General features: G+C 32.8%; 1 protein-coding gene across 11 annotated transcripts in view; it reads left to right on the top strand.

Moving 5' to 3' along the window:
- Window positions 1–22,020, top strand: part of Arms (Ankyrin repeat-rich membrane spanning) — a 168,671-nt gene that overhangs the window by 57,382 nt on the left and 89,269 nt on the right. The window contains exon 1 of one of the 11 annotated variants that reach the window (XM_072530594.1): window positions 11,430–11,912. The exons of the other annotated variants lie outside the window; for them this stretch is intronic. Coding sequence (XP_072386695.1) covers window positions 11,703–11,912 — 210 coding nt within the window. The 5' untranslated portion in view covers window positions 11,430–11,702. Of the gene's footprint in view, window positions 1–11,429; window positions 11,913–22,020 lie in introns of those variants that run through there. 11 annotated transcript variants of the gene reach the window in all.

Genomic DNA, 22,020 nt, shown 5'->3' with positions numbered 1-22,020 from the left:
CAGAATTGGGGTCATTAATTAATAAGAAAATGATTTTCTAACTTACTGCAAAGTTAAAGACCTTCTCTAATTAATTTGGCAGTGAGGGGGGTTGGTTTTTCTTCCTCATCATTATCGTCTGCTAAACTCACGACGCCATCTAAAGTTTGATCTAAAGTTTGATCAATTATATCATAGTCACTTCATGCATTATCCACAAGCAATTCATCTATATCATCGTGGCTGAAGGTATTAAAATAATCTCCGCCAATTCCATCTGCCAAATTAATGATTTCATCTGAATGTTTGAATGGTTGCATTGCTTGCTACACATGTTTGCCAAACCTTTTTCCAACAAGCATTTAAAGTTCTTGGTCTTATTTGGGCGGAAGCAGATGCAACATAAATCAAACAATCAAAAATAGAAAATTGCTTTAACACGTCTTTTACTATTAGGGCCTCATTTTTTAGTTTACTCACGATGGATTTGTAATTATTGTAATCACGATGGATTATGTAATATAATGCATTTATCTAATGGCTGAATAAGGCTTGTTATATATTGGGCGGAAGAAATATTCTTTTTACGTTTGGATGTTCTGAGTGTGGATGACCTGCTGCATTGTCAATATGTAATATGGGCTTCTACTTCTGGCACGAAGCAATTATTGAACCATTCTGTAAAAATAGCTGTTGTCACTCAAGCTTTCTTGTTAGTCATCCAATGCACTGGCAGTTGTTTTAAATGTTTGCCTTGTAAAGTACGTGTTCTAAGAGATTTATGTATTAAGAGCGGTTTTAACATCCGATCTCCTGACGCGTTGCTACAAATTAAATGTTACTCGATCATTACTGGCTTTATGTCTACTTGCAGTTTTTTCATTCTTTGCGATATAAGTACGATTAGGCATTTTTTCCAATACAGTCTTGTTTCATCAGCGTTAAATACTTGATCGGTCCAATAGTCCCCATCTTCAATTATTTTCGCTAGCTCATGTGGAAATACTTTTGCTGCTGCTTCATCTGCTGTAGCAGTCTCCAATGTAATATTGATATTATGAAGTGCATTTTTATATAATAAACTCGGTTAGTCATTCTTTGCTAGCTGAAAATTCTTTAACAGTTTGGGAAGTGGAATTTGGTGGCTAGCTGTTTCAATACCTCATAAAACTCAAGAGCTTTTTCCTGGATTAAATAACCACTTACAGGAATTCTTCTTTGAATTAGTTCCTCTTTCCAAATTCGATGGCTCTTTCTGTTCTTTTTAATAATACATCCCTCGAATAAGATGAAATTTGGTGCTTAATTTTGTACCAGAAATTATAGATTTTCTTATAGCAACTCATTCTTATTAATTGCTGTTACAGTTCATTCGCCTAAATTAAAATCTTTTCCAATTGCTGTAGATCCTTCTCCTTTTCCTAAGCGATCTAAAATTGCAATTTTCGTTTCCAAGGAAATTGATCGTCTTTGATGATTTTTTTCTTCATTGGGCCAAATAAAATCTTTAAAAAAATTGAAATTGTCAGAAAAAAGCATTATCAGTTTACAAATGTAAAAAATTTAATCTTTGAAAAACTGGTTTTTTTCAACAGGGTGTATCTTCGAATCTATTAAATGTATTGTATTGTACTAATGTTTGTTTGAAGGGTAGTTAAAAATCCTTTAATTTAACTGTTTCTACATTTTGTTCCTCGGATTGTGAAATTTTGACAATTAATTGAAAAACATAAAATTTGGTAAGTTTTTTTTTGTTCTTGACATATAAAATAAAACCTTATCTTTTGCTCTTTTGTAAATTATTTCATCAGAAAGTTGACATTGTAACACGACATTGTATTGCCAGTTAAAATCGGTCAAATATAGGGTAAAAAGGGTTATTTTTGACCTTCTCAAAGTAGGTAGTATTATTTATGTGGGAGAACAGTGATACCAAGCCAACCCCGGTGATTAGTATAATTCTAAACCCAGAGAAAACTTCACTGTCCCACAGTTCCTTGCGATTTTTACTTCTTCGCTTGAAGACCCTTCGATTTAGTGGACCACCCAGAGTTTCAGTAATTACGACCAACTGATAATGTTAACGAATCACTAGGTACCCTGAGAAACCCTGTATTATTGAATATAAATTTTTATATTCTAATAGGACAACCTGTAAATCCAACAACAAACTATGTCTAGAAATAAAATCCAATAAGTTATGAAAGTCGGTTTAATATAAAATAATATAACAAATTCTTGTGTAGATTAGGTAAAATGACATAATGTATTTCAATCATTAAATACCTACATAAAGAAATAAACATTTATATACCCTAAGGATTGGTACCAACCTATTTATACGATAGGACTGGACAATTCTATCCTATCCTTAAACCCTAAAGGTTTTAGTTAGGTTAATTATAGTTGAATTTTAATGTTAATACTAACTTATTTACTGAATACTATTTTTAAATGCAATATTAGAACTTAGTAAAATCCAATCTGTATAAACGATTTATTGCAAAAATGATTGAATAAAACTACTAAAAACTGCGGATTAATGGGAAATTTGTTCAGTCATATTGTATATTTTTTATTTTCTTAAAGGCCTTAACGCGTTACCGAAACCTAGGTTTTTAAAGAAAAAGAAAGCACAATAGTCTACTTATTGATGTTCTTCGTACTCTTATTAGGTGTCGAATTATTCGTTGGCCTAGATTTCAGCTATGCCCTATGCTGCATTTTTATATTGGGTAAAATTTACCTTGCTTTTCCAAAAGTTGTTGTAAAACCATCTACCATTTCACCTTCAGCACTTTAACTTTTTACACAGAACGTGCATACTAAGTTCGTTACACTAGCACTAATATTAACGATTATTAGAAGTAATTTTTAACTGCCGGAATTGCGGCATAATCCATTTCATCAACATAACAACATTTTACTTCCCCAGTCTTCTCTCGAATGTCTTTTTGTTTTTCATTTCTTGCTATTAAGTAACCTTGGACGAACCCATCCATATTTTTGTATAGGCTGCAAAACTAGTTCTGATATTTGGGCGAGACATGTCCATCTCGCTTTAATTCGTATCATATGCAATAGATAACTATTCTTACACTTTAGAAAAAGACCCCTTGATATGACCACAGAAATAATTCCTTTATTAACATTTGAACAGCGGCGTGCTTTATTTTCTTTTTATTAATATTATATTTTATTTAAAAATTTTATCGTTACAGAACCGTAACAATTTATATATTTATAATTTTATATATGGTAGAATCTTTCATATTAAAAAAACGGGTGTGGCATTTTTATTTTCATATATGTATGACAGGAGTTGAATGCAAAAATTTTTTTACACATACTCTGAAGTAAAATTCATTGTTTATTTTGTTATTAATATAATAATACAATACAAATTAAACTGCAATATTCATAAGTATTTAAAAATGACAATAAGATACATAAAAATACACTACAATACAGTGCAACATAATTCCATAAAATAATACAATACAAATTAAAATGCAATATCCATAAGTATTTAAAAATGACAATAATGTAATAATATTAATAAAAAAGTTCTCCCCGACTATGAATCGAACCCCGGTCTCCCGCGTGACGGGCGGGATACTGACTACTATACTACCGAGGACATGACACAAATGTATTTCAAAATTGACAGTTCTGGATCATACAGTGATTTATTGAGATTATTATTTTGAAATACAAAAGACTAATATAATTATGAACATTTAATAAATAATACAAAACATATCACATAAATAATAATATTAATAAATATTTTATTACATATATGTATAATATTATATGTATATAATATATCTTTATATAATATATATGTATAATATTAAATTATATATACAAAAGGAACATTTTTATATTCGAGAGAGGAAGAGAGAGAAAATATATCTTCTGTCTCTCTCTTATCTCATTCTCTTACATATGTAATGATTTCACAGATTCACTCCCATACAAATTTCCAACGTGGAGCGCGCGTATAGAAGTATAACTTCAATAAATAAGTAATGTCCCTAAATATTTGTTATAAGTGGATTAGATTAGTTTTGTTACCCAAATTCACGATCCCATAAGTGTAGTTCAATTTCAACATCCTCAATCAATAAATTTTTCTCTAAGAAGAACCCAGTTTTTCCTTCCAAGTAATCTTTGTTTTTTTACTCTATTCTACTTTTTTGTGATTATTTCCGCAACTGGGGGAAGAAATGTCGATTATTCACTCGGTATTTTGTTTCAGATAATGAATCTAGATCAATTATTTTTAACCAAAATATTTCTAGGTAGTTATTTATATTATTTTGAAAGATTACAGAATATTTTATTGTAATCTTTATATTTCTACCTAATTGCTGTTTTGAAGTGTCTATACATAATAATAATTGTTTTTGATAGATATCTATTGTTTTATTTGAGGCACAGATTGAACATAATGATGCATTATGAGAATATAACTTTACACTTATTTTTAGTATATGTTCGATATTCTTTATAGATGGATAGATGTATTTAAAATTGATTTAGCAAGAAATATGATACAAGTACTATGTACCAAGAAAATTTTAACGATAGTAAAATTAATAATTTTCAAGAAAACACTTGAATAAATACTTTAAAAAACTCAAAATGCGAGTGATTAAATACTAAATCTAGCGTTGATGAAAAACGTTTACTACGCACGTATATTTAGACGATTGATCTGTTTAGATTTGTTGGATTGCAGCTTAATAAAGGTTATCGCTCTCAATGTCACGAAGAGCAGAATACAATAAGAATGGTCTTAATTTATATTATCTCCAATTGATGGGCAGTACCGGCCCATTAATAATCTTCACGCCCCAATTATCTCTGAAACCGCTTGCACAATTTTTATAGATTTTCGTGTGTAAGGGTCTTGTAATGCGGCCGATATTATGGTGGTATTTACATTGTTGTCAGATCTTCCGTTTTTCTGGAAACTGAATGAAATTTCTTATTTCAAATGGATCTCTCCGTATATTTTTACCTTTAGAAGTCCTTAAGAAATACTGATTATTTTTTATATAATGTTCCCTATACCTAAATGTCATAATTTCGGAGTTATTGCTACATTTACATGATCTTGGGCGAAGTTAAAATAATGCAATAGATACAGTGGCGCACCCAGGGGTGTTTTGGGGGTTAACCCCCCCCCCCAGGGTAATATTTCGACACTGTTACTCACACATTTTAAGGACTGAAAATGGAGGTAATATCATAAAAAAAAATTCGGTGACCAACCAAAACCCCCCCGAGGCAAATTTTAGGTGCGCTACTGAATAGATGAACTCCTTTACAGCAGCTGAAAACAAATTCATGTTAGAGGTATGTCAATATTTGAGTAGTAAAAAATTAGGTATTTTAGAAAACCAGTTAAGGCGATTACAGCAGGATTAGAGGGGGATGGCTAAACCATCTACTGTTGAATTTGATTTTGAAAAGATTATTCATTTCATTAATTAAATATAGATTCTATTAAAAAAAAGTCGATGTATATGTTATATAAATAATAAACAATAATCAATAAAATTTAAATATTTCTTAAAAACTAGTAGTAAAATTCAACTGTTTTATGGAAAAAAATAATTAGTTAATTTTTCCAGCATTTTCCGATTTAACCGGGGGATGAAAATAGCTTAGTTCCTATTATTTTGTCAAGCTACCACAATACAGCACATCCCTGATACTTCGACGCTTTGCAATCCGACACGCAAGATGGTTCGACAACTTCAAAAAACGGTACGGAATACGATTTTTGCAGATGCTCTCGTTAAAGAATGCTCCAGGACATCCTGATAAGGACCAATGCCTATGGATCAAAACGTTATTAAAACTCTCAAGGAACACTACAAGAAACAACTCCTTGTGGATATTATAAGTCAACCTAATGCTGACATCGCTTCAATTTTGAAAAACTTTAACATCAAAGATGCGATTATCAATGCTTCGTTTGCCTGGCAGCAAGTCAAGCCTACTACACTGATTAAATCGTGGAAGAATATTTGGCGTAGCAACCCACTTCTTCCAATAAAAGTTAATAAAGAACCCAATAACCCACCTGTGCAAGTTGTACTAGATGGTGCCCTTCAAATTTGCATCGGTATGACTAATTCATCAGAATCAAGAGAAGCTTTACAAGAGTGAATTTTATGAAATCTCAATGCTGAGTTATCAGATGTAGAAATAATTAAAGAAATGACAGAATCTGAAGAACACGTGACCCAGGAAGCACGGGATGAAAAATCTTTCACCGTCAATGGGATGATGCTATATTGGCTGCAAACACTTTGATGCGTTGGTGCGAGGAGAGAGCATATGACTTTAAAACAATTTTGATGTTAAAGGAGATATAAGAACAAGCAATGACAGACTGTCTAAACAAGAAAATGGGTGTTTCATTTGCATATTTATCTGGGTAGCATTTTACTCATAAAATTTAAGAATATTGTAGGCTACTGCTAGCAAAACTATGTCAAATATATAATCACTTAAATACTCATATATAATCACACTATAAATCACTAATCCGGACGGAGCTTTTCGGTATATGCCATCTGTAAAATGGATCATAAAATTTAGATCTTCTTTTATAACCTATTCAATTTTCAGCAATTAATGTAAATAAACAATGGAAATATGATTTAAAAAAAAATTGACATCTTGGCTCCTATTGGTCATAGAAGGTTCTTTCTTTTTTTAAAGATTGTGTTTTTTCACTACCTTTTCAGTCAACCTACTTACAAACGCGTGACATAAGTTATTATAAATGTTTATAAACTAAAAAGTCAGCCCTTTCTCAACGGGTTTTTTTAATAAAAATAATAAAATGTAGAGTTTTGTTAATATATTTTAAAATTGAAACCTCTAAGAACCGATTGTGATCTGCTAAGTACCTCTGGAGTCACCCTTTGTACAGTTGTTTAAATAATCGCTCTCCAGTATAAACAAATTGAATAACAAACTATTTGGTCGATTTGGCTGAGATTTAGCACACTTTAATAACACATTAACTGTCATAAATTCAAGTAGTTATATTACATGTCATTATTAAAAAAAAAACTTAATACCATTTATAAATTACTGCAAAAATAGGGTCTCTTGCAATTATCTCGGTCAATTGTAAATATATTTTAATTTAGAAACACGCAAATTAAAGAACTTTTCAAGATCTATAACTTTTATTTGAGCCATTTTTCTTTAAAATGTATAACAAACGTTTTATAGTTAAAACAAGATTTTTTCAGCTCTTTTCCTTTACTGGTCTATAGGTCTATTGCGCATCAAAATTTACCCACAGTATTCTATCTCTCAATTCATGTCACATTTTCAAAAGCTGACCCATCATTTTTGAATAAAGGCTATAGCGGGATAATATAGTCAAAATTGCACCATGCTCGATTCAGTTTTGGGTCTGGCCATTCGAAAGGACATAATTAAAAACTCACTCAGTTAAATTTTCAAGTTCCTAAGTGCCTCTGGGGGTTCGCTATGGAAAAAAACGTATTAAAAAAAAATAATTTCTTTTTAGACGCTGTATTGCTGCAAAAATCTGAAAAAATTCATGAAAGCGTATTTTAATAATACAAAACTGCGTGATTTTTTTCAGATTTTTAGCTTGAAAATTGAGCTCAGGAAACATATTTGAAATTTTCAGTAATATTTTAGGTTATGTCGGAAATTTTTGGCCAACTTTAAAACAATGTTTTTTTATGTATTTTTTCCCGTTCTTGCGAATGGCATAGGTATTTTTATCATTTTCAACGTGGAAAATGCCTAAAAATCGAAAAAACTGCTTTTTTGGCATTTTCTGAAGTTTTTGACTCATAACCTCAACAACATACACATAAATTAAAGATAATTCATATTTTTATATGTATCCTTATATATCTTTACGATCGAAATAAGCTATTAAAACTATTATTTTTTCCTACAGCATGCTCCAAAAACCGAAAAACCCCGTTTTCTTCATGTTTTTACTACATAACCTCAAAAGATTCCGAAAAATTAATCGTGAATTAGAACGCACTTGTACACTCAAAAGTTGTGGAATTTTAAGCTAGCCAATATATCTATATACGTGATATTATATCACAATCTACATACATTTATACACAGACGCATATCTATATATTTCCATGACTTTTGAGATCCTTGTTATATACATTCATAAGCTCGTACCACGCTCGTCCATGCCTTACTCTTCCGCTTAGATACAAGAGCGTTTTACCCATGCTTATAACATTATTCTTTTATTTTATATTTTATATTTACTTAACTGTTTTGGCGTTCATGTCTTAGCCTTACATCCCGTATATCCAGGGAACCTGATTGTAACAGAAAACATGGCGTTGATAGTTGCGCCGCACGGTAGTTGACATTACGCGGCACAACTACCAACGCCATGTATATCTGTTATAATCGGGCTCTCATTATATATCGCTCTTAGTGCGTTTGCGTGTGTAGGGCCATATCCTCTTTATCGCTCTTAGTCAGTTTGCGTGTTAGGGCCTTTATCTTTTCGGCGGGACTTTTCCTCAAATGTTCAATGGCTCTCTGTTTTTGTGTTTATTTTAAATTGATTTTGAATTTGACAGCAGAATTGTGTCGTGTCTAAAATAACAGGCAACAATAACCAGTATTATTGTTAAATTAAGAACTCGATCATCAAATAATTTTATTTCATCAGTTTTCGGGCTAGATAATGAGATCTAAGTATCTGATTTTTGCGAGTCTGTAATCAATTCATTCGAGAGAGATGTATTGCCACAATATTTTGGAGTAAAAAGTCTCGTGAGAGACGACTTAATCCGTAACCATACTTCTGTTTATGCCATAACGTTATTTAATTTGACGGATGATCAGCTCACATTAATTTTCGATGGAGCTTATTTAGCTCACCAAAAAAGCAGAAATAATTGGTATCAAAGAAAATCATATTCGGGACAGAAGATAAAACCGTTGTGCAAGCCGTTTACCATCTGCACAACAGACGGGTTTGTTGTATATCTAACCGGTCCATTCTTAGCTACAGAAAATGATGCAAGCATCATGAAGAAGGTTCTGGAAGATCCAAATGGAATAAGGTCACTTATGAAAAAAGGTGATGTTTGTATTGTATATAGGGGCTTTAGAGACGTCGTATCCTATTTAGAAGATCTTGGCTTCAAGTTTCTGATGCCTGCATTAAAAGGAAAAAGACCAAGTTTATCCACAGCTGAAGCTAATGCATCTCGTTATGTTACGAAACTAAGATGGGTAGTAGAAGCTGTCCACGGCATTCTTGGAAAAAAATATAAGCTGCTCCATCAACAATTGGATAATAAATTGTTACCAAAATCTGGAGCATATTGCAGAATTGCATGTTTTCTTAATAACCGTTATGGAAAAAGATTATATAGCGATAAAGAAGGAGACCTTATGAAAGTAAACGACCAAGGGGAAGACCACAGATGAAATGGGTTGATGACATTAAAAGAATAGCCGGAACAAATTGGAAATATGTTGCTCAGGATAGAGACCGATGGAAGGAGTTGTGAGAGGCCTATATCCAAACATGGACGACAGAAGGCTAAGAAGAAAAAGATTGGCTAAAAAGAAACACATTGGCTAAAGAAGCTGAAACAGCAAGGTGGTCTAGACGAAGTACGACGACAACCAAGATAACATCGCGAGAAATTCTTGATTTTCCAGAGATGACCGAGAGAGATCTCAAAATATTCTTTTCGGGTACGTACCAGCGTTGATTGAATCCAAGTACCAGTGAGGTCAAGCTGTATGTTACCTAGCTACGTTATTGTTATTGTTGAATTATTGAACGATAGAAACGAAATTAATTAAGAATACATCCGACTGAAACCGAATATTATTCAAGGTTTTGATACAATCCAGACATATCAAAAAAAAAAATTATAAATGTTACATTGAGTATAAGCCAAAATCTATTGGCTACAATGCAATTTTACTCGTGCGATTGTGCTAATGCATTGAGAACTGTTGGATCCTGCTCACATGTTGCTGCTATTATATATTATTTAAGCAATGCTAGGTACAAATCGGACATTATTAGACCAGCTAAATTTCTTTCAGAAATATTTGGTGAAACGGAGATTGATCCGGTAATCGACGAGGATAGTGAGGAAGATTAATAAAGTGTAATTATTCTGTCATTCAATGTATCTAGATTAAATAGAATATTGTAAATATACATTGTTAATTAGTAAATATATGAATTTTATTTACCTATAAAAAAAATATTTTGTTTTCCTGCGTACGGTCAGCTGTAATAATTATTTAAAAGATATCAAAAATATGGTTCATTTTTCAGAGTCTTTTGAGGTTATGTAGTAAAAACATGAAGAAAATGGGGGTTTTCGGTTTTTGAGAATGTTGTGAGATAAAACTAATGCTTTGAATAGCTGATAATGATTGTGGAGGGAAAGATGCATGTGAAAATGTAAATTATCATTCATTTATACACTGAATTTAGAGGTTATATAGCGAAAGCTTAAAAACAACGCCGAAAAACGGGGTTTTTCGGTTTTTAGAGCATACTGTAGGAAAAAAATAATAGTTTATTTCGATTATAAAAAATAGAATACATATAAAAATATGAATTATCATTAATTGATGTGTATATTTTTGAGGTTATGAGTCAAAAACTTCAGAAAAATACCAAAAAAGGCAGTTTTTTCGATTTTTAGGCATTTTCCACGTTGAAAATGATAATGATACCTATGCCATTCGAAAGAACGGGAAAAACCCATAAAAAAACATTGTTTTAAAGTTGGCCAAAAATTTCCGACATAACCTAAAATATTACTGAAAATTTCAAATATTTTTCTGGGCTCAATTTTCAAGCTAAAAATCTGAAAAAAATCAGGCAGTTTTGTATCATTAAAATACGCTTTCATGAATGTTTTCAGATTTTTTGCAGCAATACAGCGTCTAAAAAAAAATTATTTTTTTTAAATACGTTTTTTCCCATAGCGAACTCCCAGAGGCACTTAGAAACTTGAAAATTCAACTGAGTGAGTTTTTAATTATGTCCTTTCGAATGGCCAGACCCAAAACCGAATCGAGCATGGTGCAATCTTGACCATCTTATCCCGCTATACCCTTTGAAAATATTTTCATAGTCTTCAAATTGTCTAAATCAGTTTAGACAAATTGTCTAACCATATTTTTATGACAACAATAACAACTAATTGTGTGGTTGTTCTACACAATATGACTGAATTGCTATCTCAACAGATTTAAAAATTATCTTCATCAAACTATATTAAAACCAGGCCTGTCCTGTATTTAAATATTTCTTTTGGCTAAAAATACTCTTTAACACAACATAAGTGATAACATGTACAAGTTTTGATAAAAAAACCAAAAACCATGTATCGATGTCTCGGTTTTTAGTCTTGTTAATTCCGTTTAAAGCCTAATAAAATGTGCGCGTTATTTGAACATCATTAATCACGCAATAAAAATAACACCAATTGTGATTATTTTTCAACTGTAGTCTTAGTGATAATGCTAGAAAAGATTCCGGCCATTGGATTACCGAGAATTTTTCCATTAATTCTTGTAGATAGCAAATTTAGGACTAGTGTTTTACAGATTTATCGACCGGCGATTTCTTATCGTTAACAACAATAGAAAAGTTTAACTGATCAAGTGAGAATCTATTCATGACCGGCTTCTTCGGTGTTTTTAATTGGCTTGTGACGAAGTTGTTCTCGTTTGTGGATGTGATGTCAAATTTTGAATCGTCGAGTAGCGGGAGTTCGCTAAGAAGTGTTGAAAGTGTGCATTTGTTAGCTAATAGACCTACAAGTTATGGATCTCTTTTACCTTATTATCAGTTTTTGAAGTCGACAGTCCGTGGGCAATATGATCAGGTAACTTTTTATATTAGTCCAAGCTGTAGAGAAAAAACGTAATTAGTGAATTTTTGAAAACGGAAAAGCGTTATAAAGGGCAATAGCTGGAGTAACCTTGAGTATTTGCAACTCCACTTGTTGGTTATATTTTTTTATGACACTTTTAACCTTTCAGTAGACGCAGTTTAATTTTGTGTATCAGAAGTCGCACACGGTCTACTACACCGGTTATAAAAATAGTCCTCGGGATGCATTTTGTTTAAATTTAAATAACATGATCCATTGTTGTAGTTTTTTCAACATTATTTATTATTATTGACATATTTTGTTTTTATGTAGCACAAAAAATATTCCACAATTTTTGTAATAGTTTGATTTATTCTCTTTTTTACTTAACAAATTACAATTAATTTAAAATTAGAACATATCAGTCTTCAAGAACTATCTTAAACAAAAATAAAACATTTCACGAAGACTTATCATAAAAAAATATAAGAGATGGCAAAACAAATAATAAAATTAAGCCGGAATATTGTTACAGTCATTGCAAGTTGGATTTACATGTTCCAAACAAAGATACTTTTTACAAAACGAACAAAAATATTTCGCTTTCCATTCTTTCTCCATCCACAGTCACCACACCTCCCAATTGCTCCCGGAGTTCTTTGAACTGACACGACATCTTCATCCAAATGACAGATCTCCTTTAGTGGAATCCTTATCGTCTTGGGTATATAGACATTTTGGCTTCGATTCTTCTGGTGGTTGCACATAAGGCTAAATGCTAAATTTGTCAAAACTTCTCGTCGGGTCTTTGTGGAATTTGGAGAATGTTACAAAGGAATTTATTGCTGTAACATTTAACAACCATAGGCCATCATCTACTACAACGTGCCACATCATATTGTGCACATAATTTATCTACGGTATCAACACCGTTTTTATGCTGTTATATGCTATTATGATTTCCGGTTTTCCAGTTACATGATCAACGTCGTCCACATGGTGCATAGTGGAATATAACAGAACGTTTTTGTTTTTTTTTTCTGGTTTATATGACACCAGTGTTCCTCTTGAACCAAACTCAAATGTACTAGAGCCAATAGGTCGTCCTTGATTGTTAGAGAAATATGCTTCTCTTCTATTTACTTGTATTGTTCCCAACAGAGTTAAACCATTTTCCTTCAAGCTTATACCAAGATCAACGTTGGTGTACCAATTGTCGGTGGTAATATTTCTCTTAGATCCATAAAGATGTTGACAGGCCCGTTCCGCCATTGCCTTGGTACTAGTGTCTAGATAGTAGGACCACCCACTTAGTTTTTGCCAACGTATACTTCCATGTTATTGGTATAAAATAACTTCGCATCAGACAGTGCAAATATTTTTATACTGTATCTATTGGGTTTGCTTGGTATGTATTGGAATGAGCACCGTCCTCTAAAAGCCTCCAAATTTTTGTCCACGGTTACGTATTGCGAATAAGAGAAACATTTTTTCTGATTTTCGTTCCACTTGGTAATAAGATCTCTTATTAACGCTAATTTGTCCAAACTAAATCTATCATGCCTTGTATTGATATCATCAGTTCGCATGTACCTTAGTAAATTTCTGAATCTGGTGATGTTGATTGTCAGTCGGAAAATCTCTATACCAGTGCCGTCCGTTTTCAACAAGTCTGTTGTATTAAGGTGACTTGCCTTTCTTACACCTGCAAAATATAATAAACCTAAAAGGGCACGAATTTCATCAATGTTTGTTGGGTAAATATCTCAATCGCGACTGAACTTCTGCTTTTCTGCTTCTATTTTTGTATTGGTGCCATCAACAATTATTTGCGTATCAAATTGCGTATTTGCAGTATCAAATAGATTAAAATATCCGTTTTCTGTCTGACACATTGTTTTCAACCTGGAAGCTGCAGAACAATATTTTTACTTCGAATTCTGACGTTCTTATGGGCAGTATGCTTAGCCCATTTTATTTTATTATCTTTGTCCAAAAAATATGGACCAATGGCAAGTTCCCTCCCAAGTTTTCTTCTACGTGATCTTCTCCCGATTCCTCTTCATCATCATACTCATCACCCCTCGAAACTTCTTCAAAAAGTGCTAACAATTTTTTTTTGCTCTTTTTCATAATCCATAATATCTGAAAAATAAAGTTTTGTTAAACCTATGCTAAAGTTTTGTTTGACATATCTAGCTCCATCTCTGTTATTTGGCATCGACGCCAAAATTTTGTTGTTTTCCTTGTTTATTTTAAGGCTTATATTTTGTGCGGTAAAAGTTCTCGTGTGGTGCGTGTGATCACATCCAAAATGGTCAGCGTAAGCCATAATATGCGTTGACTTATTAAATATTGTTCCCTTGTTGTATAACTCGGCATCTCTTATAGTCTTGTCTAATGCTATAATAAAGAGAAGACACGCCAGCGCATCTCCGTGCCGTAACCCCGCATATGTTTCAAAGATTTGTGACAGATCATCTTGTATTTGTACTCTGCAAATCACTTTAGTCATAGTTGTTTTTACAAGTCTTAAATTTATTAATTTATCTCTCTCTTGTCTTTTCCCCATTACGGAGGATCGTGATTTCTTTCAATATTCCTAACAATTTTTTGACTTTTTTGACTTTTTTTGACAATTTTTTGAAGATAGTGACCCATTGGTCAATATCTTCAGCTGCTTCGCAGAAAGAGTTTCCAACTGAATTCTTAATTTGGTAATCTAATCCCTCCAAACTATCGTCACCTCTGCGAACCACGTGACCGAAAAATTGCAAAATAGCTGCAGACATATTGTGGATTTTTAATCTTTTTTCTTTTTTTAATCTCGAGCTGGTTTAGAATGGAAACGTTTGTTCTATGAGCTGTCCAAGCTATGCACAGCATTCTTCTCCAGCACCACATCTCAAAGGCATCAATTCTTTGACGCTCGTGTCCGCGAAGAGTCCGAGTCTCTGCCCCGTATAGAAGTATTGAGAATACGAGGGCATTTACCAGTCTCATCTTGATATTTTGAGAGATAGATCTGTCTTTCCAAACTTTAATTAGGCGACTCATCGCATTTTTTTTTGGCATACCAATACGTCTCCGAACTTCTGCTTCACAGTTACCATCGTTAGTTACACTAGACCCGAGATAGACAAAACTGTCCACTATCTGGTATTCCGGCGGGCGTAATTTCGGCCGGTAATCCCTTGGCCTACCTGCATAAATCAAGGGGTACCATTTATGACAGGGGTAATTTCGGCCGAGGGGTTGATGTTTACGATGAGATTAAAATATTGGTAATTACGCTTCATAGTTTCTGTAAAATATTAATTGTGTATTTATTTGGAAATACCTAATCCTGTGTACCTGTCGGAAATACCTTTAATTTACTTATCTCTTTATTCTAATAACTATGTTGTACCTACTTAAGATTATTCCTTTAAATGTATAAAATTCACAAATAACAGGTATAAAATTATTATAGCTAGTCAGTATTATAACTTATCTTGAAGCTACTAGTCGATAGAAAGCATAAAATATATTATTTGTATACGATGGCATCTGTTTCAGTAATTAAGAGTTCACGCGGTTGTGACTTACTAGTTGTAGAAAAGTTTCAGTTTTGTAAACAGGACGTATTAAAAAGTGGTGAAGTACGTTGGAGGTGTATAAAGAAAAATTTAAGATGTTTAGCCAAACTGTACACTGTTGGTGCGGAATACACAGTTACTAGAAGTGAATTAATCCACAACCACGAGTCCGATGAAACTACGTTGGAGAGAAAAATAGTGACGACTTCATGCAAGCGCAAAGCTGAGGAAGACATATCGGAGAAACCTTCAAAAATTATTAAAAGCGTTCTTTCAAATCATTTGCCAGAGAATTTGTCATCGATAGATGTCAGTCTAATAAGAAGAAATTTGTACAACAGCCGCCGTAAGCTCTTACCAGCCCTGCCTAAGGATATTCACGATGTACATTCTGTACTCGATAGTTATGGACCGAAAACCACAACAGGTGAAAATTTTTTGTTTATTAACAGCACAGCTGATAATATCATTGTTTTTTCTTGCCATACAAATATAATAAGTTTATGTAAAATGAAAGATATTTACATGGATGGCACATTTTCTTATTGTACAAAATATTTTTATCAGTTATTTACCATCCATGGACTGGAAAATGGGCATTATGTTCCTCTTTTGTATTGTCTGTTGCCCAATAAGACCAGTGACACATATATGAGACTTTTTCTGTTGGTAAAATCTAAAATTTTTGAACTTTATAATATTGTTTTTGAACCGAAGGAGGTATTTGTGGATTTTGAAATCGCAATTCATAACGCATTAAAAGTTGTCTTTCCCAAAACCAAACTAAATGGTTGTAGATTCCACTTGCACCAGGCGTGGTATAGGAAAATACAATCATTAGGGTTAACCCAAATGTATAAAGATAAAAACTGCGAGGAAAGCAAATGGCTTACTCATACTTTTGGGCTAACTTATTTAGACCCCTCTGAAGTTGAAGATTGTTTCATATTTGATCTCATGTCATACAAACCGGACCATAAACTTATAGATAAATACGCAGACTATTTATTAGAAAACTACATAGCGCCAGAATCTCATTTTCCACCAAATATATGGGCATATGAAAACCCATCAATTAAAAGAACCACAAATGCCTGCGAATCATTCCATTCGCACTTTAATTCTAGTTTTTATTCAAGTCACCCTTCTATATTTATTTTTATAGAAAAATTAAAAGATTGTCAGATCGATGCATATTTAAAAATAAAAAATTTAAATATTCCAGCAAAAATTAAAGACAAACAAGTAAAAAAACAAACTAAAATTTATCGAAAACATGGTAAATATGCTTCGATCTGACAATATTTCTAGAATTAATTTCGTTAAATCTGTATCACATCAAAACGTTTTTTAAAAATTTATAGTTTACTTAATTTATAGAAATAAGTTGATGTAATAATTTTATTGAAATAAAGAAATATTTTAATATAAAGCATTCTGTTATTTTATTTGATTTGCGGCCGAAAATACCTATGAGATAAGGAAGCAACTTAAAACCTCCGGCCGAATTTACCTACCGGCTTTTAGTACCTGCTCTTTTTCCGGCCGAAATTACGTCCGCCCCTGGTATTCATGTAACATGTCAATCAGTTAAATAGTGTGGAAACTCTTTGCAGAAGATTAAACATTTCTTGCTCATTTGCTGCTACAAGCATAATGTCATCAGCAAATCTTAAATTGGAGATTTTCCTACCAGCCACTGTTACACCACCGGCCCATCCATCTAAAGCCATCCTCATGACATGTTGACCATAAATGTGGTGACAACACGTATTCTTGTCTAACACCTCTCTCGGTCTTGAATTGGTTTGAGAACTTATGATCTAGTCGTATTTTTGCTATATTGGACTGGTACAGATTATTAATAAGATATTAATTTATGGGGAATGTTAAGTTCATTGATGGCTTCATATAATTTACATCTTAGAAAGCTATCTTACGCTGACAGTCCACAAAGAGATGAAACGTATCAATGTTAAATTCATTGGTTTTTTCTAAGATTTGATGTAGCAAAAATCTGGTTAATTGTTCACCCACCTGGCCTAAAACCGCTTTGATATTCAGCAAGAGTTCTTCCACGTACGTACTTAAACGGCTGTACAGGGTGTGGAAGAATATTTTGTATATTGAGTTCAGAAGAGTTACACCCCTATAATTTGTACGTTCCAACAAATCTCCATTTTTGTGCAGTGGACGTATGATTCCAGTGCACCATTCCTCTGTCATTTGTCAAGGAGGTTTGAAGTGGGTGTTATTTTTTGGCCTTAGGGATAACGAATCATTTTCCACTTTGGTACCAAGTAGTTCTTTGAAGTGCTTAACCCATCTGCTTTGCACTGCGTCAGTGGTACTAACTATATGTCCATCTTTGTCGCTACACATCGTCAGTCGTGGTTTGAATTCTTTTCTTGTCTTATTTAGGATGTTATAGAACTTTCTAGTTTCATTTTTTCCTTTTAGTAATTGAAGCTCCTGCAGATTCTGGTTTTGCAAGGTCCGCTTTTTTCTTCGATGCACGCGTTTTTCCTCCTTCCTGAGTTCTTTCTACGTTTGCTCCTTATCCCGCGTTCTTCTTGTTGTATAAGTTTATAAGAACACTTGATTAGGTAGACATTAATTTAGCAATGTAGTAAACTTTTAATTATTATTTTCAAATTTAGCAGTTCATAGTTTGAATTAAAAAAATTATTGACACGATTAGGCCTTTCTAAGTTTTTCTTTTATCTTTTTAAATTGTTCCCGACTAAATAAATTCGAAAGTTTTGTATATGGTTGAACTAGCATTGAAGTGGAGATTTCACTAAAGGTATTCTACAATATACAGAGTGCTCATTTAATATCCGCATCTAATGGCTTTGTATTGAACCCAAAAATTAATCCTTTAATCTTTTTGTTTAAAGTGTACAGTTAATTTAAGTTCTCATTAAGATATATTCAAATTTTATCTCAATATTAATAAACATTTCTGTGACAATCTATTATTTATTTGGTTACAAAGCTTTTATTTATCGTAGTTCAAAATACGTTAATACTCGTAATTTTCAATGGCTTTGAATACATATTAAACAGTCATTATAATTCCAACATCGGTCATTGTTTTACAAAAGATATACAACAAATAAACAGATAAACTATGTATATTCTAGGTCCTGAATTCATTGATATGAGTTTTCAATCCACAACTGTTATGGTAAGGTTTCCTTAATGGGACTTTTACTTTCTTAATTTTCAAAAAATAGATTTTTGTTTTTTTACTTAAAAACATTCCTTATTATCATAGAAATACTGTCCTAAAATTTTATTAAGAAATTCGAAATATAAACGAAGTTTTAGCTGTATTTATAACGGTACGCACCTGAGCTATAGCTCGTTCTTATACAACACCGCGCGCCCCGCTTCACCTGTGCACCTTCAACTCGACAATTGCTTTCTAAAACTTATTTTATATTATTGAAATTTATCGACAATTATTATTGTTTTGAAAATTGGAAAAAAAAGGCATGGATTTGGTGGTCATTTAAAAGGCATTCGAAGTAAGGGATGCATTGAAATAAGCATACAATGAAAAGAAAATTCAAAGGTAATCAGTTTACTGCAGAAAATAATTCTGAATTACTCCGTTCTTCAGCAAAATTGGATAAAATAAAAATTTGTCGGAAATATGTAATTATATAAATACGTAAACGTCTAGTGTGATCGAGGGTTATATAATTTGCCCTTTTATTTTTGAGAACCGCCTTACAGGAGGGAAGTACTTGGATTTTTTACTGAATGAATTGCTAGGACTCATACAGTACGTTCCACTAAACATCAGAATACAAATGTATTTGCTTTGCACATTTGCTCGTCAGATCATGCAACGTTTAAACACAAAATTTCCAAAGCGTTGGATTTATCGCAGTGGCCCTTTTAGTTGGCCTCCAAGGTCTCCAGACCTAACACCATCAGACTCCTTTTTACGGGGCTAGTTCAAAAGTGAAGTTTACAAGGTAAAAGTCGACACTCGGGATGCAATAATTCGACGCATTAGAAATGTTTTAGTCACTATTAGAGAAAGCCATGACGCAATCAGGATAGCAACGTTGAATCTTCATAGACGAAGCGGAAAATGCTTACAGTGGCGGTATTTTTGAAAATTTATTATAGAAAATTTAACATTAAATCAATGTTAAGTTACAACTTTGTGTTATTATCGCTATAGCTCGAAAACGAATGAAAATCAAAATTTCACTGTAAATTGAGGTTATCGAAAAAGGAGATTTATCCTACGGCATTCCAACAAGAAAACTCTTTTAGCTTCAAGTTTCGCTAGTTTTTGATATACATAGTTTGGACCAATTTCAATGTTTTGACATTGTTCTCTTCATATTCCAATCTGATGTGGAAAAAACCTTCTAAAAAAGACACTGAAAAGAGTACGACCGTCTAAATTTAAACACACAAAGTAAGTGAGATGAAAATATCTATAACTGAAGGTATCGGTCAATGAGAAGTTTCTATATCATGCTAATAAATCTGTCCGAAATTGCCATCGTTATTTGTGCAAAATATATAAAATTTGACTTACAATAAATAATGGTTCTCTTATTAAACATTGCTTGGCTACTCCTATACCTAAAGTAAAGTATGCCTTAAGTTCTATTTCTTTCTATATCTTGCTTGCTAAAAAAACATTGAAACGAATTGTAAAAAGTAGACTAGAATGGTGGTGTGAAAACAAAAATTTATTTTCACTATCTCAGTATGACTTTCCGAGGAAAAAAGGAACTATGGACTGCATGATGCATTTAAGAACTGATATTCAGTTATTCATGAAAGTGTTCTATATATTCGTTCATAGACAGGTATTTATTCGGTGCAATAATGTATTGATCGGTCCAAGAATAGCTCATCAAGTTTTACCCCAAGACTGTGTCCTTAGTCGTTCTCTGTTTAGTCTATGCACTATGAATCTGCATGGTAAAGGCATACTTTTAATATCGTATAGTATGAATACGATTTTTGTCTATACACTGTCAAAAATTTATACGAAAAATGTATTGATTCACTAAAAGGGTTTTGTGTGTATTGCAAGATAATTGTATTGTTTAATTAAAGATTTCAAGTTACTCCCGATAAATCGGCTGTGGTGTCTTTATCTCCAGTATAATGTCCGCCCCAAACACTGGGTTAAAGAAGTAGACCGCATTCGATACGTATCTCTGCGGTTGGTTTTAGGTGTGCTTAAATCCACATATACCCACCCTTTCTTAAGTGGATATATGGAAGCCCTCTACATTTAAGACAGCTGTTTTTAGCTGAAAGGTTATTTGTAAATACCAATTTAATTACTTCTTCTTTTTATGTAGATATGACTCTGTCTGTTTTTCAATATCCCTCCAGTAAGTTGTCGTTCCATCGTTTTCGTGGTCTTCCTACTGACCGTCTTTCTATTGGGGAACGGGGAACCGTCTTTTGTCGTCTTTACTACTCCATTTGTTATTATTCTGCTTATATGATCGTTCCATTCTACTCTTCTATTTCTTACCCAGTTCTTGATGTTCTCCAACTTGCATCTACGTCGTATATCTGTACTTCTAGCTCTGTCCCATAATGTTTTCCCATAAATTTTTCATTTGTTTCAAGTGTTTTCATCTCTGCTGTTTCTAACATCCTTTTTGTCCTCTCTGTGTCAGGTCGTGTTTCTACCGCGTATCTCATTATTGGTATGATGACTGTTTTGTAAATTTTGCCTTTCATTTCTTTCCCGATATTTTTATTTCCCCATATTGTTTCATTCAGGCAACCTGCGGCTTTGTTTGCTTTATTCATTCGATCTTCCACATCAGTTTCGAGCTTTCCGTAGCTAGATAATGTAATGCCTAGATATTTAAACTCCATCACTTGTTCTATCATCTGACGTTCTAGCTCCAATTTACATCTTAGTAAATTTTCTGTTGTAACCATGCATTTTGTCTTTTTTGGGGAAATTAACATGTTAAATTTTCCCTCGGTTATATTCAATTTGTGCAACATACGTTGTACATCATCTTCACTTTGAGAGAGTATTGCGTCGTCTGCATATCAGATTATTTTAAGTTGTTTTTCTCCCATTTGGTATCCTTTTTTAGTTTTACTTTTGTTAAAATTTCATCCATAATAAGGTTAACCAATAGAGGACTCATAGAATCTCAATGTCTTATCCCATTGCCAGCTGCAATAGGGTCAGTTAGTTCTTATTCTACTTTTACTTTTATTGTGTTGTTTTGGTAGATATTTTCGATCGTTTTGCTTATTCCTAGAGATATCTCTGTTGCGTACAATAAGTGGATAACTTCCTTTAATTTGATCCGATCAAATGCCTTTGTAAGGTCCACGAAACATAGATATGCCGGTTTGTTGTATTCTAATGATTCCTCTTGCACTTTCCTCATTATAAATATAGCGTCGGTGCATGATCTTCCCGACCTAAAACCTTGTTGTTCTTCTGCTAGTGTTATAATTTCATCCAATTTATTTGTTATCACTTTGGTTGTTCATTTTAGTGTTGTGATTAATAAATT

The sequence above is a fragment of the Diabrotica undecimpunctata genome, chromosome 4, assembly GCF_040954645.1.
Source record: "Diabrotica undecimpunctata isolate CICGRU chromosome 4, icDiaUnde3, whole genome shotgun sequence".
NCBI classification, from domain to species: Eukaryota; Metazoa; Arthropoda; class Insecta; order Coleoptera; family Chrysomelidae; genus Diabrotica; species Diabrotica undecimpunctata.
This window is presented reverse-complemented; position numbering and strand designations above follow the sequence as displayed.